Below are 27,343 nucleotides of genomic sequence, written 5' to 3'. Positions count from 1 at the left end.
GGTTTTGCTGTTCGATAGTTTTAGATTAGATTCATATTTAGTACACCGTAATATCGGCACACCCATTTGTCCTTTACTAATGGCACATTCACCGAAAATGACGAATTTAGCTAAATGACAAGGCAGTCGATTACAATCGAGGCGTCCCCAGGAGGGGAGACTCCCCCGAAGCTTGAAAAAGTTAGGAAATCTAGAGCTAGTTGACAAATTGAAAGTGTGTTCTACCTTTGAGTTTTCACTGAGTGTATCACAAACACCCCCTCCCTTCGAAATTTTTACCGGATTAATTTTTCGCCAGCACCACCCCCTTAAGACTCGGGAAAATCTGGGATATAATAGCGAAATCAACGTCTCAACCCCCCAATCCGACCCCTTCGGTACGCCCCTGAGTCTGTAAATTGTTACCCAAGGTCATCGGAACTTAAAAAATTGCCTTTTTGAAAATTCTGAATAAAATATTTAAAATCTTTTACTGATATTATTGTATGTTTATCTCATAATTCCTTGTCTTTATGTTGTGGGAAAGGTCGTCAAATTTTTTATTATCAGGTGAGAAGCCCTCGTTTCCAAATGCAAAAGTGTCATCTTGGGGAAGACGTTTAAAATAAATATAATTACGCTTGACGAGATTCCCACATGCGGAGCTAGGATAAAATTGGAAACAATTTATAGTTTTACAAATTGAAACAACAAGACAACCTAATATTATAAAACTTAAAATTATTATTTAAAATTAAATTAAAAGTTTCAAGATTTACAACGTAGTTTCATTTGAGTAGACAAGTTTCCGAAAGCCGGTACCAGCCGTTACTCTAAGCCGGCGTAGCTCCTGATTGAGTTTTCCCGATGTAATTATATCAATTTAAAAATAAAAATATATTCGCGCCAAATATTTTAAATTTCCTGAAGTGCCTTCTTTCTTTGGCCATATATATTTTAGACGCAAAAGCAAATCGAAAACAAATAATTCAACCATTAAAATTAGGAATTTGTGGCGCGAATATTTCGATTTTTGAAATCAACCTATGTTTTTCCGATTCTCATACATTAAATTGCCTACACAGAATCGACGTGATTTTTCCTAACCTAAAATCTTCCTCCCCATAAACCAATGACCAACGTGCGCATACCCGTAAGCTTGATTTAGTTTTTCAACTACGTCCACGGGAATAAGGTTCTTTAAGTCTTCGAAGGTCTCAGGCGCTGATGAGGAGACGTATTTCCGTATTTCCTTGTATGTTGCCAATCCGTGTAAGCGGGTCCTCTCGACGTCAATAGATGCCAAATCACTCGGCTGTTTGAGGACGCTGAACGTGAAGTTGTTTACAATCTGCAGAACAAATCACATGTTAATATTTTTACGTCTTCACTTTTAGTCTAATTCAATGGGGATCTAAGAAGGAAGGTTCGCCGAATCGCCGCTAGTGGTGTGACCAATCTAGCAGTATATTTTATTTTATCATACTAAGGTTAATATTAAATCGTTTAAAAGATGTAAATATCTTATTTATTGTTATGTTCTTTTAACCAAATGTATCACTCTTTCACGAGGCAGTTCTAAATGATTTGAGTATCTCACCTGTTCCACATAGAAGCGGTCACTTGTCTTGGCATGGTCTTTTAACATTCCGTATGTCATCTTATCAATTACATTAGGCCCCAATGTTTGATATGGCGTTAGCGAATACGTTGAACCAAGGGACAAAAGTTCATTGTTATAGCCAACAGTGGCAAAGTTCTTGGGCTGGGTATGGCCAAATCGGAAGGCACCAGTGATGAATTCTTTGGTCACTGTAAAATCGATATTTGGGTCGTATTTGTAATTGGTCGATGGAACCTAAAATTAAACAAACATGTTTAAATAGATAATTTATCTACTACATGGGCCCAAGCAAAAATCTCTAAAATATGTTTTCTCAAGGAAAAAGGTGGTTTTCCCCATTTTATTTTGAAAAACAGCTGTACAGATATCGAAAAAACCTGACTGAGTAAATCTTTGCATTAAAATCACATTGTTCGTGCATTTCAATTGCATCATTTACAGCTGCACATTGCCGTTTGAACAATTTTGATTCAGTTTCTGGTGTCGATTGGACGCTTTGTTATAAAGTTTAAGCACCAATATTTTAATTTTTATCTAACAGTGCAAGAGCAAATCTAGAAATGTGGTAATACTTTATACTTTTCAATAAGATACTAGCATTACATTCGTAACGACAGTGATGCCTTTTGGCTAGGGCGCAAAAATCTGCTTAGCAAAACCTCCTTTCCAAAATGCAGATTTGAAAAAGAGCAACACATCCAAATGTACTTTCATATGGCACCATGATCTTACATACTGGTATTATTCATATTCTCAGTCCGCTCTTCAAAACACGAAGTAAAATAATCCAATTGGAAAGAAGCGCCAGATTGACTGGACCAATACTTTGAATTCGGGTTATTTGTCACTCCATAGGTCATACAGACGAAGGCAACATTTTCTCATACTGTGTGCTTGCTCGTAGCTTCAAAAGCATACGTCGTAGCTAAGCCCCGCCTCGAATCGGCCACCCTGACATTATTTCGCATCACAGATCACGTGGCGAAATAATCACCAGACCTACACGCGTTACATTATCAACGAAAGCAAGCCACACCCACGAGCGAGCTACAAATGTGTTCAATATGTAATTCTCACATAAAGTTTATCTGATTAAAGTTTGACGAATAAAGGAATCTGTGAGTGACCTCCAAAAAGTATTTGGAGTTTAAATATTAAAATAATAAATTTAAAACCTGATTACAAAATTGCAATTTAATAGGTAGCTGAAATTGTTGGTGTCAGCGTTGGTATCGTCGTGGTTTTGCAACCAGGCCTATACGAAGGGGGCGCTGAGGGAAGCTAAGCGCCCCCAATTGAATACTTGAGCATCCCCAGCATGACCGACCCCAAAAAAATTCTATAACATTGGTTAAACGTCCATAGGACTGCGTGCGGTTCATGCTTCACGATTACTAGTAGTTTTATAGGCTAGAGTTATCTACTTAAAATAAACAACCATTGCAACCGTTTTCGATAGCTATTTTTAAACGCTGTAATGAACCAATTTAGTTGGTCGTGTGACCGTGGCTATAAACTTTAGTGCTTTGGGATTTTTACCATTGTTGTAGTAACGCCCAATTACTCTTTCTTCTTCGCGTAACCTGCTTGATCACGAAATGTAACAAACGAAAGCTTTATCCTTAATAACAAGTCAGGAAAGCTTCTTTAATTATATTAAAAAGTAACACATAACATCGGTTACCGGTATTTTTCTAATTAAAATGAATTTATATATTTTTAATAAAATATTCTGTTTTCAACGAAATCGAAATTCATAATTTAAAATAATAACAAAATAAAGTAAATTTCTGTATATTTACCAATTTCATCAGTGGGAGTTAAAAATTACGATTTTTAGTATCAAGGCATTGGCGCCCCCCGAAAATTATGAGTGCAGTTTTTGGGGCTTTGTTAAACCAAGAATGTATTGAAGTTACTAAGAATATTTCAGCATAGCATTAACCCCATATACCATCCTCACAGCTTTTGTGGAGAAAGTTCGTCTGCATTTAAGGCGAATTCAAATTCATACCATATAGCAAACTTGAATGGGAAAGCGGACGAATTTAAGCTACAAAGGCTGCGATGATGGGAATCAGAATCCTGTAGTCCAATATTCTCAGTAACTTCAATACATTCTTGGTTAAACGTTATCTAAAACACCTTTATTTCCAAAGCCACGTATCTCTTTTTTGCGGTTTATGTACATAGTTATGTGGTTATGGAAATACGGAAGCGCATTGTTCATTGGATACGATATCTATTCGTGTGTATTGTGCTTTTTCGTGTGGTTTCTCGTATACTATTCGTGTACGATTTGTGTATTGTGTCGTGTGTTTGTTCGTATCGTGTTCTTGAATGATAAGTGGGTTTGTGTTTTGTATGTACTAGGTAGCTACTCTCCAACTTCTACTAGTTATTGACTTTTGTGACGGACCGAATGCTGAGGTTTACGGTTAACGTCTCAACGTCCAAATGGCAGGGTTTCCTCCAAATGTTTACGGTATACGTCTTCCTATGTAGCAAATTAGAGTCGGGCCGACTTCGGCAAAAGGTACTGAACACTAAAGTCGGCCAACGGTCGGCCGACCTTTGGATTTTGGGTCCAAATGTCCTAGGGGTAAAAGAGTCGGCCGACCGTCGGCCGCCTACAAAACGTCGACTCTTTACCGCCATTTATTAGACCTAAGAACCGACTCCGAAACGACGTCATCCCGTCTTACGACTTACTTTTTGATATTTTAAGTGACTGAACATGACCAACAAAACCGTAAATATAGCTATAAGAAATAGCTATATACATATGTATGTAATTGGTCAAGTCCCATGAACGCGAGTGAAACAATGAGTTTATTTCCGTCAATCGGAAATCTCTTGAATCTAGAATACAGAGTTCTAGAGTTTCTTGGGGCCTAAATCTTCATTAATAATATCTTAGCCTAACATATTTAGCTATATGAATGTAACCTACTTGAGGTGAGATATTTTTAATAAGAAAACATTCTCAGATTGAATATATTATCTTTTTTGAAAAAATATAATACAGAAAGGAAGTTATTTTAAAAATATTTCAATTTGTTTTATTAAATCGCCAAAGTTTCACAGTTTTGAGCGATTAATTGGCAAAGCGCGACCTTAAATCGACCCTTTGTGCCACAGGGGTAATAATTAAATGTAAGGTCTATTTTAAGTCGGATAATGGTTGGCATACCGACCATAAGTAGTCCCAAAAAAGGATTTACGGTTTAAGTGTCGAAAAACATTCGGACGTTTTTAGGTCGGCATTTGGTCGTCGACTATAAAGCGACTTTTCGATCGTACCCCGACCCTAAAACGACTTCATGTGCTACAGGGATTGGTGTCATTTAGCCCTCCTGCATGACAGGTGAGCTTTCTACAACAGAACCAGTGATACATGTAACGCTTCATTAAAATTAGAAACTTAGCTTAAGTGGAAGAAAATATTAATAGTTAATAAAGTATTTTTTACGTAAGAAATTATGAAGGTCAAATCTTGCTTTAGCGCGGTCGGCAGATATAAGAGGGATAAAGGGTAGAATTCCTGGGTGGTCTACATAGTTAGTTTTTGTCTATTCTCCACCAGGACGCCGTGACGTAATCGGTATTTACTTTTCAAGTGTCCATTTATGAAAATAATTTCAACGCGCTCCTATGCCTTTTCAATTTGCTTACCTTACTTGTAACTTCCTAAATTATTTTACGTGTTTTCCTATCGGCTTTAAATGGTTGATAAATTTTCATTTGGTTAAATTGGTTTTATTTTTATTTATATACGCGCTGTCGTTTAGCCTTCACTATTTAGTTAATGATTTTTTGTGTGCGTTATAAGCCGGGAATTGTTAACGGTAAGGTGTTTTTGGTTTTTCTCTATTATTTATAAATTAAATTAAAATTAATTGATTTAATTTAAAATAACGTCGTGGCCAGGTCATATTTCAACGCTAAGCCGTTGACTTTTACATCGAAGAATTGAATTACAAATCTTTAATGAACATTTGATTCACATTTATTATAATTATATTAAAAAAATATGGTGGTTGGGATAGGACCGGGATTTCGTTTTGCGTTGAGTGCCGTATCCACTAGTTAAAACGCCCAAGGGAAACGAGGAGAGGTATATTTTGGCTTGACAACTTCTTATGTATTTAATTTAAAAAGAAATAAACTATAAAATGTTAGAAATTTAAAGAACTGACATTTATATTTAAAATATAAAACTATGATTTCACGTATCTTTGGTAAGACAGACTATTTTTGGGTAAATTCACCTAATTTTGGGATTAAAAGAGGCTCTATTTACCATAATTTACTCTTTTATAGAGCAAATTATGGTAAATGCTAGTAAATCCGGGTAAGAATGTGTATAAAAGCTAATAAAATTTTCTAAATCCAAGTTAATTTAGGTCCATTCGACCAAATTGGCAAAGTTAGCTGAAGTGGGTTAATTGGGTAATTTTTGGATAACAGGAATAACTTCTGATAAATGCGAGTAAAATACGGTAAGATAAGTTAATTTGAGTAAATACCAAATAATTGGTTTAAAATGAAGTAAGCTTAACAAATTCGCTGAAATTGGTTACAAGGATAATTTTCCCATGTTAAATTACATAGAGAAAATAAACTTTGTGTTGTCAAAAACACTTTCGGATTCCAAAAAAGAGTTCAAGAGGATAAATAAAGACTTTGCTTCCTTAAAGTATGAAAATTGTTGATATTAAACAGTTCTAACTAATATAAATTTTATAGTAAAGGAATGCATATTCTATTTTGGCAGGGGCACTCTGACCCCTAGACACGGCACTGTCCTTGTTTTCCAAGATTGATTAGAAAGCGTGACCCTGGACGGAGTTTCGGAGGTGCACTGTAAGGCATTTACCTTTAAGTCTTCGCTCATGCACGATCCAAATATTGTCGGAAGGTATTCTCGATAAACGATCTGCTGCCAAACGGCGATGTTGATTCTACGAGCTTCTTCGAACAGGGTTTCTTGATCAGTGAAAATATCTTTCAAATTATCGACGAGGTAATTGTGAAAACGAATGAAATAGGTATGAACAACTTCTAAATTCGGCGAAATATTTCCGAGTGCGTCAGCTGTAAACGAAAACGATCAGTATTAATATCAGCTTAGAATCGTGCAAATTTACCTAAATTAATTTGTGAAATAAAAATTTGACTAGTGCAGTAGACAGCGTTTCATCTAAGACAGCACAAAATATTTTCATGTGTTTCACAATGCCGTGCCGCATTAGCGTATGGGAGGGCCCCTAGGCTCATTCTTCTTTGGGCCTCTCGGCAATCCCCTCTCCCTTGTGATGCATGGGCCTTTGCTCTTGGTGGGCTGCTAGCGAGGGGTCCGTCACGTCAAGGAATCATGTACAGACCCTGATTGCTTGATTCCGAATCGCAGGAATCTAGGTGGGAATCATAAATAAATTTTTCAAAATCAAAAAATCGTGTGCGAATCATGGAATCATCAGGGAATCAACTTCGAATCACGGAATCATAGTCGAAGTAACTTCGAATCCTGGAATCACCTCTAGAATCAGGAATCATCCCCGAATTGTGGAATCAAAGCCAAATCATGGAATCATACCAAATCATGCTGGAATCTAGAATCATATCCAAATCATGGAATCATACCAAATCAGTGTGGAATCACGGAATCACTTAATCAGTGCGAAATCATAGAATCGTAATAGAATCGCGGAATCAACGTAGAATCACGGAATCTTCATGGAATCCCGGAATCCAGATGGAATCACGAATGTTTGGAATCAATAAGAATCAACTCTAAGATTCCTTGATTCCGAATCTTGTACACATTTTAATTAAGTGACGGACCCCTCGGCTGACTAGGTTTCAGCCTAGTCATCTTTAAAGATAGTGATCTAAAAATTTCCCCGTACCTAGGTAGTAGGTAGCACTTTTTCAAATGGAAGTGTAAAATAACTTTGCATTTTATGAACTCAAGATTTATCTTCCTCTCGTACTATACAAGATCATTTTAGATTTCCTCTAAAATTATAATATCAGCATGCACACCGTTATCTTGAAAAGGTTGGTTCGTGGGTCAATAAAAAAAAATGTTTATAAAAACTGGCATTCCGTAAGATCTGTAGGGGCCTGGTGGCCTTGCCCCTTCCGTAGGTGCGCCACCGGTTTAAACCTGTTGCTCATCTTTGCCCTTACGACAATACCACGATATTTAAGTTATTAGAGGTTAAACGTATACTTTCATGTAATAGTTATTTATTTCAACTGTAGAACGAAATGAGCCAAATTTAAAGCTTCACTAACCAGTCTCCAAACACGGTCCGGGTGAGCCATTCGGTTGTCGACAAGGAAAGGGGGATGTATCCATTCTCGAAGAAATTGGTATCAGATCATCCTTGGTCGTTTTTAATTTGGGACCTGGATATAAATATAATTACTTGTCATTATGTTAATAAGGAATAAATATTTATAAAACGTGGAGATCCTTGAGATTAAGTATTTATGGGCTTGAGTCTTTCCCCAAAGAGAAATAAAAGGTCGGCCTGAGTAGACTAAACTTGGGGCCACCTAGGAGCAACAAACATAGCACCCCACACAAGGAGAACGTAACCCGTCAAAAGTCGTGCATTTTCTTGTGTACATTTTTCATTGGCTTAACACCACATTACATATTTCAAGAGATTACTTAAAAAAAATTACAGATAACCAAAAATTACGCGGGATTACTTCCAGTAATCCAAATAATATTATTAGATATTGTAATGAGATTACGCGAAATTACTGAAGATTACTAGAGATTACACGAGATTACTGAAGATAACTAGAGATTACACGAGATAACTGGAAATTACTGATATAACGCGACATTACTAGAGATTACGTGAGATTATTGATATAACGCGACATTACTAGAGATTACGTGAAATTACTGATATAACGCGACATTACTCGAGATTACGTGAGATTACTGATATAACGCGACATTACTAGAGATTACGTGAGATTACTGATATAACGCAACATTACTAGAGATTACGTAAGATTACTGATATTACGCAAGATTCATTTAGATTTCTGATATTACGTTTCTTTTTGTCGTCACGTACCTATTTTACCCCCAATATTTCAATTTCCTTCAAAATATTGGGAATACGGGCTACATTTGATTGTTCAAGGCAGAACTGGTTCCACCAAAAGGTAGCAGAATTACGGATATTACTTGAGATTATTTTTGAATAACGGATATTACTTGAGATTATTTTTGAATAACGGATATTACTTGAGATTATTTTTGAATTACGGATATTACTTGAGATTTCACAAATTACCTTGGATTACTATTTTATCCTGGAATTACCCGAGGGATTACCTAACGAGTGTACACCAAGTTAATTCCCCCTCGGCTTAACGCATTATCGCCTGCTGCCGTCGGAAGGGGAAAACTTTCAGCCATGGCCGCATGATTCAGCGTCCAATGAAATTTGTACACAACACTACGTTAGCGTGTTTAAAGGCTAGCTGCGTTCTCTTTGTGTTTGTTGCTCCTAGGTACCACTCACTCTCATGTATTCACGGATTATTAAACAAGAATTTCAAAGTCCCATTTTATTTTTGAAACCATGAATTCTTGTAACAAACACGCCAATTGGCGATAAAAACAACAAACAGTCATAAAAAAGTTATACGAAAAATATTTGAGGGTAGGATTAACCTTAACTCCCTTAAGTCATATTTTCCCGTCTGCACCGTCATCTGTACCAAGTATTCATTATTTGGCAATTCAGTCAATCTACAAAATTTTATCGAGAACCGGGACTTAAATTTGATTACAATACGGCAGTCACTATTTATCTTCTGCGGTCTTTACTAAAACATTTTGTGTGGCGTAAGGCGTTTTGATTTGTGAACTTTTCAGAACAAAACCTTTCAAATATAAAAGGTTCCTGGTATGTGGCTATGAAAAACCAAAGAATTCACAAAATGGAGGACATTTTTAGGCTAGTTGATTTGAATTAGGAGTACAACTGGCGCACATAAGAATTTCTAACGCCTGGCGAACGTTGCTTGAATATATCGCTTGAAATTGCTCGATCAAAGCAAAAGGATTAATAATTATTTTATTTGGTGAGAGTATAAACAAGAAAGTCACGAGTAAAGCTCCTATAGTAACCTCTTTGCGAGTAACGTAGCAACGGTTCCAAATTTCTATTGACAGAAAAATATCTGACAATGCAAACTCACTTTTTCCAGCCAATAATGAAAGTCACAACCAATGAAATTGGGAACTGTTGCTACGTTTATTCACTTATGCTTGTCACGAATGTTTGCTCCTCCTTTCACTTTTTCTATTAATTGGACCATAGAAATGACTTACTTCCTTGCACTCGGACTTCTTGGTTTCTTTTGCGGTCTATTGCGTAGATGTTGGATAAGTCAATAGCCGAAGTCATGAAGTTTTGATGTTGGAATTGCCCTACAAGGGAATATTGATTATTGTGATATTTCGGTTATACAAAGTGTGTTTTTCATAAGAATTCCACTGGGACGTTTTTGAAAATTATTTTCGAGAATCTTAGAAGAATAAACAGTGTATATCCCTTGGAAAAAGGCGTTTATTTAGCTAAATTGGAAGAAGTCAACTTACTTCCAGAGCTCATACCTACATTAGGTGGGCTCGAAAAGTCAACAATGAAGCGAAGTGCTCCGAGTAGACCGGCGAGTTTTTGAGTTTTCGTTAGAAAGTAGTAAAATCAACGAAATTTGTAGCTTGGTTTTCTTAATTATTTACTGTTATGATCCCAATCTTAATATCTCATATTTCAAATTTCAAAACCCGTTTTGTAACTATTTTGCCTCAGTTTTTAGGTAAAAAGAGAAATGTGCAATGTTAATTTCCTAAAATTAAATTAAATGTCGTAAAATGAAAGATTAAACTAAAATGCATGAAATGGTCGCATTGGGATGAATATAGCATAAGCGATGGGTGGGAATGCTGTTCGTTGGAACTTACTTTGAATGGCAAGTGCACTCGCTCGAGCCCCCAAAATTTGAAAAAGACATTCGTTGAACCCACGTTGTCTGGAAACGGAGTAAGATGCAAACTCAATCAAGTGGAAACGGCGTAAGATGGACAATGCGTTGGATGAACACGGCGCGTATGGCCCCCAACCCTATTCTTTAGTATACTCGTGCATTAATATACAAATCCCACCTACTGACATCGTAACTAATTAAATCGTACCTATTGACATCGGAACCACTAAACTTAAACTAGTGATGCTTCAATGCTGTGACAGATCTTACGCTGATTCCAGCTAGCGTGGTAGGAATCCACCTACTTATTTTTTTCAGGGCCAAGTTAAATTTCTATCCCACTCTGTGTCCATCTAACGTATTGTCCATCCTACGCCATTTCCACTCGATTCCGCTGGTAGCTGACAACATTTTAAGAATACGCCGGTACTTCCTATTCAACGCTATGTAGTTCCAGCGAACGCCGTTTCCAGCCTACGACTGCTCCAATAAGAAACATTTTCCATCCACGTTTTTATTCATCCTAATGGTCGTCCATCCTTGGCAACGGCCCCGTATGGAATGGTTCATAATCACAAGTAACAAAATATTTATCATTCTAGACTATTGTAAAAAAAAAGAGGACTCATTTCCACTCATGTAAAAAGGGGTACAACCCCAAAAGCTTTAAAACACTAACACGTTCGGTGGGTGGATTTTGAAGCCAAGGAAATAGGAACCACCATTTGCAAACGGTGTTTCGGAGCTCTGGGTCCATTTCTCCAAATTTTCCAGGTTGAGTCGATTTAACGTCCAAAGCGAGCTTAGTTATCTCTATAATTTGTTAAATGTTATTCACTCTCTCGATAATCACCTTTGAAGTTGGACTGAATGATTGAAAAAATAACCTTTAAATTAAAACTGTATCTTCCTTTCACACTAATAAATTTTAAATCCGCAAACTACAAATGAAGGAGCGTGTTTAGTAAACACTCTAAAACTGATTTAAAAAACCCTTAATATAATTATTCAGTAGGCAACATTACGTAAAATTAGCTCTCCCAGTAACAGCAATCCTAGAAAATTTTAAAACACCAAGCTTAATTTAATGACTTGTACATGAGTACTCATGGCGTAAGCTAACATTATCTAACGAGTAATAAGAGTCAATAGTAACCTTAAGTTGCCTTCACACTTTGCCTTGATATCGATTCAAATTGATTTAAACCGTTTTCTACTACTTATCTGTAGACGTAATTTAGATTTACTAAAACTGCTAAGGGATTTTCTAAAGGAATCGACTTTTGTACAACAGATACACCGTGCGAGGTATTTTATATTCATGTTTAGAACTATTTTGTTCAATAATCACACGTTGATTATCCGTAAGTTTAGCCCCGCGGATATCACAAAAACCTATTAGACTCTTAAACGTTGGTGATTTACGCGTAATTTCAGAATCTAATATTGAAATTCCTGGATTTCACATTCTCCTTTTGGTCGTGAATGCAGAATTTTTTACCTTTAGTGCACGTCGTGCAGCCGCAATCTTTTTGGTTCGAACCGTCGCAGTAAATTCCTTTGTTGATGGCAATCTCGACGCAAGTTGCGTTGAAGTATTTGTCATGGTCTCCAATAAACAGTTCGTGCAATGGACACCGGGACGTTCTGCCTGGACAAGGATCTACGAAAAAAGATATCTTTTTGTTAGGGCAATAAAATACATATATAGTGTTTAGGTATTAAGTAAATCTTTCATCCAAAAGTGTCAGTTCAGAAAAGGCCCACAACTCTGATTTAATGCTTGTGAGATACTTATTAGATATTTAGGACTTATAAAACATAATAATTCCCAAATATAAAGTGAGAAATGAGGTTTGTATGAAAGTTGTAAAAGTAATAGATTAGCGACAATGAAATTTTAGATGACAAAAATGAAATACAAAAGAAGAAATGTATCAGGGATATAAATACAAAATATTTAGCATTAAAGTTGCTGTTTTTTTGCCAGAATTAACGACTTATGCGCTTTTGAAGTTGATGTGATCCATGATTATCAAAGCTAGACGAAACAATCCTTAGCTTTCGATTGTGCGTCAGTTAATGAATGCTTAAGACACCGGACCTGATAGTTTTGTAAAAGGTAGGCTGCGAGTCTGCGACTTTCGTAGTTCTATATACATTTGACAAGAGATCAGATCTTTTGTCATCGGTAACGTCACGTTTTAAATACCCGTACTCTTACTTGATAAAAATGAAAGCCTTAAACCCAGAAAATTTTAGACCATCTTATTATGCCGAAAAAAAAGTGCCAATGGTTCTTACATGAAAAATCGTAAAACAAATTGTTACAAATTTTGATTTGTTAATCAGTATTCCTTCTCGTCTTAAACTTGAAAATAAAAGCATTAACGCGAAGGATTTCCCACTAAGCGAATTTGCGTTTATAGCGTATATACTTACAGGCAACACTGGGGGTGTCGGTTGGATATGAAAGCGCGAAGTCGTGAGCGAGAAACATGCCAATATAAATGTGGATTTCAGACAAATCATTTTCGTCGTCCGGCTTGTCTGGCTTGTACAAGATATTCAGACTCAGTTCTCGGGCAAGTGGCAAAGCCTTGGTCCCCTTTTTAGCTTCTCTCGGGCATATTTTACCTATGAAAATGGTGGCGTTATACGTTAAAATCAGTCAACACACTCGCTCTACTGGATCTAGCATTTTAAAGTAAAGATATTGGTAATTGAAATCAGATAAATACGTCCACAAGCTCGATCAATGGCTCGGTAATAGTTAGTGTAGGGAGCTGTTGGCTCGCGTGGCTTGCAGGGCTTGCCACCACCCTCCTACGCATTGTAACCCGGCCACCTGAATTAAAAGGCTTTAAAAGTCGCTCGATGACTTAGGCCTAGGGTGGTGCCTTGGGTATTAGCCTAGCTGATTACTTTACTCCCCTTTTAAAATTGATTTTTGGGAGCGTTGTGTGGATGATGTTCTCGCGTTATGGTGTCATGGTAGATGGAATATAAAAATGTTTTTGGACTATTTAAATTATCGCTGAACAAATTATTTTGAATCTGAAATTTATAACTCCAACCAGTTTTTAGACGTATTAATTACTAAATCCAATAACTCGATTCTAACTACGGTAAATCGTTGAAAATTTGATTCTAAAGCCCGAATAATAAGCAATCGAATTGAATCGGAATTTTCATAAGGTTTGTTGTTTATAAATAATTTTAATTTTAACTCCTAATAATTATATTTTAAAATTTAGGAATATCATGGTTTAATTTTGAAATATGCTACGTACATATTAAATTTACCGTGAGTTTACCTATAACATTAATAACCCAAACTTGTATGGGATTTTTAAAGTGAGAGTTGCTCTAGCCATATTGAACAACAATCGCAATATTTACAGACCAGTGACCTTAAAATAATTGAAAATCGGGGAAAAATATGAAGTCAGCCATTGTCTAAAAATTGAATAAGCTAATTTCTTTTGAATTGTTATCGCAGAAATAAGAGGAAAATTTCAAGAGTGTCAAAAAAGTGGACAATTGTGTGAGGATTCCAAAGTCTAATAAACAAATAAAAGAAATGATTGATCTACCTATGTTATGATAAATATTAAGGATGTTGAAGATGTTTCCTGCAAATACATCTAACGTTACGTAAAAGAAACACATAGGTAGGTCCTCATGCCCTGAAAGAACCGAGTTGTTTCATTACTCAACTAGAGAATGGCTCATAATCACTTCTTTCATAAGATACATCTTGAAATGTATCATGTTTTGCTTAAAAAGGATCCCCCAACTTCATTTGAAGCTTTTTAATTCTACTTCATGGAGCTTTTATAATTTCCAATTAGTTTTAGTTTTTCTATGTTCTGTGATATCTTTTTAATCATTGTTTCAAGCTTTTTTTAACTCTTGAAATTTCTTTGCTATTAGAACTCTTAAATCTTATTAATTATTTGTCTAAGTTGGGTATATTTTTAACACCCATGAGACCAACGCAACTTCGTTAATGTAAGGCATTGGTATACCGATTCATAAAGGCACATTTAGAGGTTGATAATAATAATAATAATAATATTAATAATATTTATTTATTGATGCTTTATTCGTTACATATTTTCATGTCGTATACATCTTCATCTCCCCCATTTTAACATAAGCTTGTGCGTGGAGGGGGACCACAATCCGTTTACAAATTGTAACCCTATTAGATACATATTATTTAAACAGTCATATTGCTATTGTAAAAGGGAAACACCGGTTTCATAATTAAAAAAGTGCCATAAACATTTTTAAATTCCTCAAAAACTTAGAAATTCATAGAAGTTTTAACTTAATGGTAGCACGTTCTCCAATCAAGCCGGAAGCCGGGGATCGAATCCTCTTACCTCCAGTGAACATTTTCATTAAAAAATATTTTGTAAAACTTGTTTATTTGTATTATAAAATACTACTACGGATATAAAGTTTTATAACAGTTAGGGTTTTTTTAAAAAAAAAAATATACTTATGAAAACGTTACCTAAAGACATCTAGTCTTGAATCCCGGTCTCCCGCGTGAGATGCGATCATTCTGTCTCCAATCCACCAATAGCATCTACGGTTGTTAGCTGGGGGCCCTTGGTGTCGTATGATGGTCGGGGGATTGGACTGGACAGTGGCGTAGCAGCGGGGGGTTGGTGGGATTAAATGGTACGATAAAATCGGAAAGAGGCACCAATAGCTTATTTTAATAACGATTAAGAGGGGCGCCAAAGTCAATATTTAAACTATACCCCTCTTAATCCAAAATGTTGTTTCGCGCCTGGTTCCGTATTTTGCTTTTGAAGAGGGGACCAAAGGAAATTATTAGAGTTGAATATTCATCGGTGATGTTATATCAGACATAGGAGTGGTTTAATTCTTATGAAGTTGGTGACGTGGTGCGGCTCAAACACAATTGCTCAGTGCCAAATACTTCTTTCAATATTAATCTTTCCGTTTGAATTTATTTTTGGTTAACAAGTAATTTTGTCCGCCGTTTATTATGCGAAATCATGGATTTTTTTACGTGGAATATGAACCTTTGAGAAATTTCTGCGGCAGCTTAAGCTCTGCGGTCAATGTTCCTACGAATCTGCGACCGAACCTCCTGCGGTTGGTTAAAATTAACATATTCTCGTCGAAATACGAAAAGAGCCCTTATAATCGGAAATTTCCGATTGGTACATTACCATTAGAAATTTTACCGTCAGATCACATTTGTTTTTCGAAAATAAGTTAAGTTATTTCAGTAATTATATTTATTTAAAAAATAAATTGAATCATGTAAATAATTAAATTAATATAATTCAATATCATTTTTATTAAAAACAAAAAATTGTTTAGTTTAGGTTATATTGTGTCAGCTTAGCTTAGGTTTGTAATTCTTACCGCAACTAGTTACGCTATAGATAATTTTCTTTTTTTAAATATTGGGATAATGAAGAAATTTTACGATATTGCTTCGATAGAAAGGGAGTGCTCGATAAAATGGTATTTGCTTGAATGGTAATCAATTTAATGGGATTCTATTAATATACAGGGTGTCCACTAAAAAATTAACCAGGGCGAATATCTCAAAATCTGTTATAGGTACGATTTTGAAATTTTCAAGTCGTATACAAGATGTAGGGGAAAACGTACTGCGAAAATTTCGATGACCTTGAACCATGTCTTCAAGGTCATCCAAAAACTAACTCGAGAACCATAAGTGTAAGAAAGTTGGTTCCAATTAGAAAAGTGTTCCACGTGACTTTTTAAGAACAAATAGCTTTGACCTGATCGGATTTGACCAATAGGAAGCCGAGAAATGATAGATGAAAAACAAGAAGATCGTTAAGTTGATAACGTGTCGAAAGCGAGGTTCGGGAGCTGATAACTCTAACGATACTCGTGTTAGAGTACTGAAATTTGCTTCACATTCTCATCAGGATGGAGGGTCTTTAGATGAAAAATTTCAATGACCTTGAACCATGTCTTCAAGGTCATCGACATTTTCGCAGTAGGTTTCTCCCTACATCTTCTATACGACTTGAAAATTTCTAAATCGTACCTAAAACAGATTTTGAGATATTCGCACTGGTTCATTTTTATTGGACACCCTGTAGAACCTCAAACCTCAAACATTAAACATCAAATATCAAATACTTAATAAAAAAGTAAAATAAAAAGATATACCATCAGCGTAGTCCAGTGGAAGGAGAGCGTCGTGAGTTCTAGGAGAGCTGCCCCAGTAAGGGTTCTTCACGTTGTTACACTCTCCGGACAAAGTCCTGTACTTCGCATTTTCGTCGCAGTTTTGAGATAACGCTAATTCGGTACACAAAAGTGCGAATGCAACGACTAGTCCAGGTAACCTGTTGCAATCGATGGTTAACTTATATTTAGTTTGACGGTGTTTTGGTTTTTTAAAGGGCGATTTACACCTGATATATAGGGATATTAGTAAGAATAAGGGTCTAATTTTTCTTCCGCCAGTCACCCTGGAAATTTTCTTACTCTCGATGCGTTGTCTAGCATTTACGCTTCCCGGAAAATATGTTTTTGGAGAAGGTCGAGCGACCTGCCTGCTTTGCGACCAGGACATTTTCTGGCTGCTTTGCGACCAGGAAATTTTCGGCCTGCTTGGCCACCGGGACATTTTCTGCCTGCTTTGCGACCAGGACATTTTCTGCCTGCTTTGCGACCAGAAAATTTTCTGCCTGCTTTGCCACCGGGACATTTTCTGCCTGCTTTGCGACCAGGACATTTTCTGCCTACCAGCTGATTTTCGAAGGTGGAAGCTCGCTCGAATTCTTTCGATTTGTCGCTCTTCGTCGTGCAGTTGACCATTATAATACGACCGCCTAAGCGTCAGAACCATGTCTAGATAACAACGGTATATATTTTACATTTACTTACTAATGGCACTAGTCACAATGGACAAAACGTTTCTGCCCTTCGCTTTCGCTATGAGGTTACAATAGTCAGTATTATTACCTTTTCCGCGGAAAAGGTTTTCTCTACCTATACCATATATTTTACAGAAAACATTTCTATTATTACCGATTCAAATAAAACTGCATGGAAATATTTAATAGTAGTAATCTCACTTCAGATAATTTCATACACCAGTACCGAAAAAGGGTTCCAACATCTTTTTGCTTTTCCCTATTGAAAGTGACGGTCACCGTGTAATTCGGACGGACTTCGCCGTTCTCAGGGGCATTATAACTGCTTACAATTTTGACAGCGCTTACAATGCTGGATTTAATCCTTCGACATGGACGGATCAGGAGAGCCAGCTGAGCGTCGCTATCATTGGAGGGGTTTCGAGGGGGAAGCAAAAGAACGCCTTTTCAACACCAAAGCCGCCATTTAGGAGCGTATTACTTCCGTGGGAAGAAGTGTGAGTGACGTTGTGTTAATGATACCGTAGCCATATAAAATAGTAAGTAACGCTCAGCACACAAATCAGTCATTTTTGATATAATCACTTCCTACTTTACGACTTCTTGCATTTACGGCTTAGACCTCGTCAAATAAATACGATTTAATTTATTTAAATCAGCCAACCCTATTTTAAGTCCAAATTTCATCGTGAACAATTCAATTACTTGTCCGCTATCGTGACAGAAAATGAAAACGATAATCACTATTAATATATTTAATATTGTTCTTTTAATTAAATAATAAATTCATATTTTATCGAAAATCCTCGAAATAATCGTTTTGGGAAATGATTGTCGTCGCTCGGAATAAACTTTTCAAATAAAAATACCGTAAAATGTTGTAAAAATACTGAATATTGTATACTCGTAGCGAAGGTGCAGGTAAGAAACGTTTTGTCAGTTGTGACTGATGAGTGATGACACCAGTTAGGAAATTTCAGTCTATACTCTAGTTATTTAGATATGACTTTTACGCTAAAGTGGTCGTTTTACAATGGTCAACTGTGCGACAAAGGGAGCCAGGTCAAACGAATAGGCGAGCGAACTTCATTCTTCGAAAATCAGAGGGGTGCTAGTCGCAATCACCTTCTTCAAAAACATGTTTTGCGGGAAGTTTAAATGCAAAGCAAAGCATAAAGGGTAAAATATTTGCAGAGTGACTGGTAGAAGAAAAACTAGGCCTTTAATATTAAAGCCTGTATAAGTAAAATAATTTTTCAATGTTAAAACACAAATGTGATGCACAACTGTAGAAATATAAGAAAAATAACACCCTTAGTAGCAATTAATTTATTACAAAACCCATCAAAAAGTATTGTAAGTTAAACAAGAAGCGAAAGCTACGTAAAACAATCTTTATTTGTAGAACGTCAGACAAAAACTGAATAAAGCCAAACGTACGAGTTTGGTTTATATATACAGTGTAAAAAACAATTAATTTAAAATGGAAAGATAAATACTAAACAACAACATATTATTTAATCTCCAACAAAAAGAAATAATATCTACGATAGTAATTGTATATCTAATTGTAATAACAAAATGTTTAAAAGCATTTCGTTTCAAAGTAAACACCTACTTTGCAAAAAAAGACAGAAACAACGCGACTTTCCCTTGCGACAAAAATCGCTCGAGGTGTCGCAACACAACAATCTCCCGGTGAGAAACGCCACGATAATCTCCCGGAAATTGACGCCACAACAATCTCCCGAAGAATGAGGCAACAACAATCTCCCAGGTAGTGGCATCACAACCATAACCCGGGTAGTGGCGCCACAACAATCTCTCGGGGATGGGCGCAACAAAAATCTCCCGGGGAGTGGCACAAAAACAATCTCCCGGGGAGTGGCGCAAGAACAATCTCCCGGGTAGTGGCACAACAACAACCTCCCGGGTAGTGGCAATCTCTGGGGGAGTGGCACAAAAACAATCTCCCGTGGAGCTGCTCAAAAATCATCTCCCGGGGAGTGGCGCAAGAACAATTTCTTGGGGAATGGCGCTACAAAAAACTCCTGGGTAGCGGCGTCACAACCATATCCCAGGTAGTGGTGCCAAAACAATCTCCCAGGTAGTGGCGCCAAAACAATCTCCCGGGGAGTGGCGCAAGAACAATCTCCCGAAGAATGAGGCAACAACAATCTCCCGGGTAGTCGCATCACAACCATATCCCGGGTAGTGGCGCCAAAACAATCTCCCGGGTAGTGGCCCAACAACAATCTCCCGGGTAGTGGCACAACAACAACCTCCCGGGAAATGGCGCGATAACAATCTCCCGGGTAGTGGCATCACAACAATCTCCCGGGGAATGGCGCCACAAAAATCTCCTGGGTAGTGGCGTCACAACCATATCCCGGGTAGTGGCGCCACATAAATCTTCCGGGGATTGGCGCCAAAACAATCTCCCGAGTAGTGGCGCAACAACAATCTCCCGGGGATTGGCGCCAAACAATCTCCCGGGTATTGGCAAAACAACAACCTCCAGGGGAATAGCGCTAAAACAATCTCCCGGGTAGTGGCATCACAACCATATTCCGGATAGTGGCGCCACAATAATATCACAGGTAGTGGCGCATAAACAATCTCCCGGGGAGTGGCACAAAAAAAATCGCCCGGGTAGTGGCGCAACAACAATCTCCTGGGAATTGGCGCAACAACAATCTCCCAGGGAGTGGTGCCAAAAATCTCTCGGGTAGTGGCACAACAACAACCTCCTGGGGAATGGCGCTATAACAATCTCCCGGGTAGTGGCATCACAACAATCTCTCGGGGATTGACGCAAAAACAATCTTCCAGGGATTGGCGCCAAAACAATCTCCCGGGTAGTGGCGCAACAACAATCTCCCGGGGAGTGGCGCCAAAAATCTCTAGGGTAGTGGCACAACAACAACCTCCCGGGGAATGGCGCTATAACAATCTCCCGGGTAGTGGCGCAACAACAATCTCCCGGGGATTGGCGCCAAACAATCTCCCGGGTAGTGGCAAAACAACAACCTCCAGGGGAATAGCGCTAAAACAATCTCCCGGGTAGTGGCATCACAACCATATTCCGGATAGTGGCGCCAAAAATCTCTCGGGTAGTGGCGCAACAACAACCTCCCGGGGAATGGCGCTATAACAATCTCCCGGGTTATGGCATCACAACAATCTCCCGCGGAATGGCGCTACAAAAATATCCTGGGTAGTGGCGTCACAACCATATCCCGGGTAGTGGCGCCACATAAATCTTCCTCGGATTGGCGCCAAAACAATCTCCCGGGTAGTGGCACAACAACAATCTCCCGGGGAATAGCGCTAAAACAATCTCCCGGGTAGTGGCATCACAACCATATTCCGGATAGTGGCGCCACAATAATATCCCAGGTAGTGGCGCAAAAACAATCTCCCGGGGAGTGGCACAAAAACAATCTCCCGGGGAGTGGCACAAAAACAATCGCCCGGGTAGTGGCGCAACAACAATCTCCTGGGGATTGGCGCAACAACAATCTCCCGGGGAGTGGCGCCAAAATTCTCTCGGGTAGTGGCACAACAACAACCTCCTGGGGAATGGCGCTATAACAATCTCCCGGGTAGTGGCATCACAACAATCTCTCGGGGATTGACGCAACAACAATCTCCCGGGTAGTGGCGCAACAACAATCTCCCGGGGATTGGCGCCAAACAATCTCCCGGGTAGTGGCAAAACAACAACCTCCAGGGGAATAGCGCTAAAACAATCTCCCGGGTAGTGGCATCACAACCATATTCCGGATAGTGGCGCCACAATAATATCCCAGGTAGTGGCGCCAAAACAATCTCCCGGGGAGTGGCACAAAAACAATCGCCCGGGTAGTGGCGCAACAACAATCTCCCGGGGAGTGGCGCCAAAAATCTCTCGGGTAGTGGCGCAACAACAATCTCCTGGGGATTGGCGCAAAAACAATCTCCTGGGGATTGGCGCAACAACAATCTCCTGGGTAGTGGCGTCACAACCATATCCCGGGTAGTGGCGCCACATAAATCTTCCGGGGATTGGCGCCAAACAATCTCCCGGGGAGTGGCACAAAAACAATCGCCCGGGTAGTGGCGCAACAACAATCTCCTGGGGATTGGCGCAAAAACAATCTCCTGGGGATTGGCGCAACAACAATCTCCTGGGTAGTGGCGTCACAACCATATCCCGGGTAGTGGCGCCACATAAATCTTCCGGGGATTGGCGCCAAACAATCTCCCGGGTAGTGGCAAAACAACAACCTCCAGGGGAATAGCGCTAAAACAATCTCCCGGGTAGTGGCATCATAACCATATTCCGGATAGTGGCGCCACAATAATATCCCAGGTAGTGGCGCAAAAACAATCTCCCGGGGAGTGGCACAAAAACAATCGCCCGGGTAGTGGCGCAACAACAATCTCCCGGGGAGTGGCGCCAAAAATCTCTCGGGTAGTGGCACAACAACAACCTCCTGGGGAATGGCGCTATAACAATCTCCCAGGTAGTGGCATCACAACAATCTCTCGGGGATTGACGCAAAAACAATCTTCCAGGGATTGGCGCCAAAACAATCTCCCGGGTAGTGGCGCAACAACAATCTTCCGGGGATTGGCGCCAAACAATCTCCCGGGTAGTGGCAAAACAACAACCTCCAGGGGAATAGCGCTAAAACAATCTCCCGGGTAGTGGCATCACAACCATATTCCGGATAGTGGCGCCACAATAATATCCCAGGTAGTGGCGCCAAAACAATCTCCCGGGGAGTGGCATAAAAACAATCGCCCGGGTAGTGGCGCAACAACAATCTCCCGGGGAGTGGCGCCAAAAATCTCTCGGGTAGTGGCACAACAACAACCTCCCGGGTAGTGGCGCAACAACAATCTCCTGGGTAGTGGCATCATAACCATATTCCGGATAGTGGCGCCACAATAATATCCCAGGTAGTGGCGCAAAAACAATCTCCCGGGGAGTGGCACAAAAACAATCGCCCGGGTAGTGGCGCAAAAACAATCTTCCAGGGATTGGCGCCAAAACAATCTCCCGGGTAGTGGCGCAACAACAATCTCCCGGGGATTGGCGCCAAACAATCTCCCGGGTAGTGGCAAAACAACAACCTCCAGGGGAATAGCGCTAAAACAATCTCCCGGGTAGTGGCATCACAACCATATTCCGGATAGTGTCGCAACAATAATATCCCAGGTAGTGGCGCCAAAACAATCTCCCGGGGAGTGGCACAAAAACAATCTCCCGGGTAGTGGCAAAACAACAACCTCCAGGGGAATAGCGCTAAAACAATCTCCCGGGTAGTGGCATCACAACCATATTCCGGATAGTGTCGCAACAATAATATCCCAGGTAGTGGCGCCAAAACAATCTCCCGGGGAGTGGCACAAAAACAATCGCCCGGGTAGTGGCGCAACAACAATCTCCCGGGGAGTGGCGCCAAAAATCTCTCGGGTAGTGGCACAACAACAACCTCCCGGGTAGTGGCGCAACAACAATCTCCTGGGGATTGGCGCAAAAACAATCTCCTGGGGATTGGCGCAACAACAATCTCCTGGGTAGTGGCGTCACAACCATATCCCGGGTAGTGGCGCCACATAAATCTTCCGGGGATTGGCGCCAAACAATCTCCCGGGTAGTGGCAAAACAACAACCTCCCGGGTAGTGGCAAAACAACAACCTCCAGGGGAATAGCGCTAAAACAATCTCCCGGGTAGTGGCATCATAACCATATTCCGGATAGTGGCGCCACAATAATATCCCAGGTAGTGGCGCAAAAACAATCTCCCGGGGAGTGGCACAAAACCAATCGCCCGGGTAGTGGCGCAACAACAATCTCCCGGGGATTGGCGCAACAACAATCTCCCGGGGAGTGGCGCCAAAAATCTCTCGGGTAGTGGCACAACAACAACCTCCTGGGGAATGGCGCTATAACAATCTCCCGGGTAGTGGCATCACAACAATCTCTCGGGGATTGACGCAAAAACAATCTTCCAGGGATTGGCGCCAAAACAATCTCCAGGGTAGTGGCGCAACAACAATCTTCCGGGGATTGGCGCCAAACAATCTCCCGGGTTGTGGCAAAACAACAACCTCCAGGGGAATAGCGCTAAAACAATCTCCTGGGTAGTGGCATCATAACCATATTCCGGATAGTGGCGCCACAATAATATCCCAGGTAGTGGCGCAAAAACAATCTCCCGGGGAGTGGCACAAAAACAATCGCCCGGGTAGTGGCGCAACAACAATCTCCCGGGGATTGGCGCAACAACAATCTCCCGGGGAGTGGCGCCGAAAATCTCTCGGGTAGTGGCACAACAACAACCTCCTGGGGAATGGCGCTATAACAATCTCCCGGGTAGTGGCATCACAACAATCTCTCGGGGATTGACGCAAAAACAATCTTCCAGGGATTGGCGCCAAAACCATCTCCCGGGTAGTGGCGCAACAACAATCTCCCGGGGAATAGCGCTAAAACAATCTCCCGGGTAGTGGCATCACAACCATATTCCGGATAGTGGCGCCACAATAATATCCCAGGTAGTGGCGCCAAAACAATCTCCCGGGGAGTGGCACAAAACAATCGCCCGGGTAGTGGCGCAACAACAATCTCCCGGGGAGTGGCGCCAAAAATCTCTCGGGTAGTGGCACAACAACAACCTCCCGGGGAATGGCGCTATAACAATCTCCCGGGTTATGGCATCACAACAATCTCCCGGGGAATGGCACCACAAAAATCTCCTGGGTAGTGGCATCACAACCAATACCCGGGTAGCGGCGCCAAAACAATCTTCCGGGGATTGGCACAACAACAATCTCCCGGGTAGTGGCGCAACAACAATCTCCCGGGGATTGGCGCCAAATAATATCCCGGGTAGTGGCAAAACAACAACCTCCAGGGGAATGGCGCTAAAACAATCTCCCGGGTAGTGGCATCACAACCATATTCCGGGTAGTGGTGGAACAACAATCTCCCGGGTAGTGACGCAACAAAAATATCCCGGGTAGTGACGCAACAACAATATGCCGGGTAGTGACGCAACAACAATCGCCCGGGTAGTGGCACAAAAACAATTTCCCAGGGAGTGGCGCAACAACAATCTCCTGGGTAGTGGCTCCACAACAATCTCCCAGGGACTGGCACCAAAACAGTCTCCCGGGTAGTGGTGCTACAACAGTCTCCCGGGTAGTGGCGCCAGAGCAATCTCCTGGAAATAAGCACCGAAACAATCTCCCGGGTAGTGGCGCCAGAGCAATCTCCCGGAGAGTGGCACAAAAACAATCTCCCGGGGATTCGCGCCACATCAATCTCCTGGAAATAAGCACCGAAACAATCTCACGGGGAGTGGCACTACAACAATCTCAAGGACTGGTGCCACCGCAATATCAAGGAGTGGCGCCACAACAATCTCAAGGAGTGGCGCCGCAACAGTATCCCGATGAGTCATGCCACAACAATCTCTGTTACAAATCTCTCCCAGGGAGTTAACGCACTAAAATCTCCTGAGATGTTACCCAATAAAAATCGCTCGAGGTGTCGCACCGCAACAATCTCCCGGTGAGAAGCGCCACGATAATCTCCCGGAAATTGACGCCACAAAAATCTCCCGGGTAGTTGCGCCATAATAATCTCCTAGAAATTGGTGACACAACAATATCCACGCAAGTGGCACCATAAATGTCTCACAAGGAGCTGGCACCCTGAAATCTCCTGAGACTTTACCCGACGAAGATCGCTCCAGGTGTTGCGCTACAACAATCTCAAGGGGAGTGGTACCACAGTCAGACCCCGAGGAGTGGCACCTCAACAATCTCCCTGGAAGTGGCATCAAAACAATCTCCCAGGGAGTGGCGCCACAAATGTCTTCCAATGAGTTGGCGGACTTAAATCTCCTAAGACATAACCGGATGAAAATCCCTGGGAAGTGGAACCACAACAATCTCCAAGGGAGTTTGGCTCAAAAGAATCCCATGGAGTTGTGCGGATTAAAGTCTCCTGAGATTATACCCAAAGAAAATGTCTTAAGGTATTTAGCCACAAAAATCACCCGGGGAGTGGTGAAAGAAAAATATCCCTAGAAGTGGGGCCACCAATATTTCCAAAGAATTTGGCGCACTGAAACCTCCTGAGACGAAAACCGCTCAAGGTGTTACGCTTCCACATCTCAAAGGGAGTGTTTCCAATATCATAAACCGAAAAGTGGCACCCCAACAATCTCTAAGGAAGTGGCGCCACAAATGTATTCCAAGGAATTAGTGAACTAAAATCTCCTGAGACATTACCTGTCGAAAATTCTTCGAGGTGTTACGCCACAAAATTATCCCGAGGCGTGGTGCCACAACTATCTTCAGAGGAGTGCTTTAAAGCAAATCACCCGAGAAATTGTGGCACTGCAATCCCCCCAGAAGTTGGCCGACCGAAATCGCCCAAGTTGTTGCGCCACAACAGTCTACGAAATATTCCGAGAAGTTGTGCCACAACAATCACCCCAAGAGATGAGCGAACAAAATCTCTCGAGGAGTTTCACGATGGAAATAGCGTAGAGTTAAGGTTTTTTAAATCTCGAGAAAAGGCCGGGATAGAATATTTAGTATAAGTTCCATCATAATTAAGTCGAGGTAATATTTATTATATTTTTAATTGCCTCTACAACGTTTGCCTCGTAGTCGCTGCGCAGTGTTTATTGTTGAGATACATACGTAACGCCCTTACATACACCCACAGAGCATAAAATTAAGACTTACATTCGGAGCTAGGAAATCAGCTGACAAAATTTAAAGACAATTTCCGAATGTTGTTGTAACCCTTAAATATGAATCTCGCTTAATTTGGACAGTCATTTTTGGACTTCATAGCTCTTATAAAAGTTCTGGGCGGCTCATATTTCCCATTGTAACGCCATACTTATTCTGCTTATTTTTTTAAGAATGTATGTATATATAATTTATTGCCATTTTTTCACTATGATTTCTTTGAATAATTTCGATATAAATGCGTTGAAGATCAAGATGACCATTTTCAAGGTCGGGATCGACATATAGACCCGATTTAGTAACTATTAAATTGGAAGGAAAACGTTTCTAAGTAAAGGATGCTGACCAGGTGTGTTCAAACCTGGCGGGTCGTATTATTTTATTTGCTGATCAGCCTACTAAGTAGCCAAATGTTTGAATTGCGTAAAATAACATGTAGATTAAAAATTAATTAATTGATATTTACTTATATATTGGCATTTGTATTGAATTGTTCATAAAATAATAATGAGAAAATGGAAAATATTCTACTTTACCATTTCATGACGAATAATTGGAACTTTATCTACTCGTAAGCCGTACTCTTCGGAATCCTGCTAATGGTAGCGTGTTAAACCGTGCACGTAGAGTGCGACTGTAGTGCTTTCCATCTACGCTGGCTTATATGAAAAATGGCGAAAGATAATTTATGGGAGTCTAAGCGTTATTTTCCAGCTGTTCATAAGGTAACAGCTACTTCATCATTCGAAAGATAAATTTATCCCATTCATTTGTTAAATAAACGAATTTGTAATAAATCTTTTAAAAACTATAGCGCCAATAAATATTTCTAGAATTTTATATTGACATATGAAAGTGACATTTTTTCGAGGTCGTTTCGAATAAATGAGTTCGAAATAGGGGCTTAACGAGCTCTCTAAGGCCACGGTCAGATTAAACCTTCAAACCCAGTTAAGGTGCGTTTGAATGGCAAATGTGAGCAATAAAATTAAATAGAACTCATCTCAAACGAAAATTTGGCCATGGCTG

The 27,343-nt window shown here is 40.1% G+C and overlaps 1 protein-coding gene across 2 annotated transcripts in view; it reads right to left on the bottom strand.

The window, feature by feature from the left end:
- The window catches only part of LOC149937220 (salivary peroxidase/catechol oxidase-like), a 44,813-nt gene extending 17,855 nt beyond the window's left edge, over positions 1-26,958 (bottom strand). Inside the window, exons 1-9 of one of the 2 annotated variants that reach the window (XM_090181407.1) lie at positions 26,851-26,958; positions 16,838-17,016; positions 13,079-13,273; positions 12,138-12,299; positions 9,978-10,076; positions 7,907-8,020; positions 6,483-6,700; positions 1,580-1,837; positions 1,131-1,330 (exon numbers count right to left, since the gene is read on the bottom strand). In XM_090181407.1, the coding sequence (XP_090037533.1) occupies positions 1,131-1,330; positions 1,580-1,837; positions 6,483-6,700; positions 7,907-8,020; positions 9,978-10,076; positions 12,138-12,299; positions 13,079-13,273; positions 16,838-17,016; positions 26,851-26,858 (1,433 nt within the window). In that variant the 5' untranslated portion in view covers positions 26,859-26,958. Of the gene's footprint in view, positions 1-1,130; positions 1,331-1,579; positions 1,838-6,482; positions 6,701-7,906; positions 8,021-9,977; positions 10,077-12,137; positions 12,300-13,078; positions 13,274-16,837; positions 17,017-26,845 lie in introns of both variants that reach the window. The other variant, XM_090181408.1, reaches the window with a different exon arrangement.
- Positions 26,959-27,343: the final 385 nt, after the last annotated feature.

The sequence above is a fragment of the Leiobunum rupestre genome, chromosome 7, assembly GCF_980474605.1.
Source record: "Leiobunum rupestre chromosome 7, qqLeiRupe1.1.hap1, whole genome shotgun sequence".
In the NCBI taxonomy this organism is placed as follows: domain Eukaryota; kingdom Metazoa; phylum Arthropoda; class Arachnida; order Opiliones; family Sclerosomatidae; genus Leiobunum; species Leiobunum rupestre.
The sequence above is the reverse complement of the archived record's forward strand: the minus strand, read 5'-3'. Positions and strand labels throughout refer to the sequence as shown.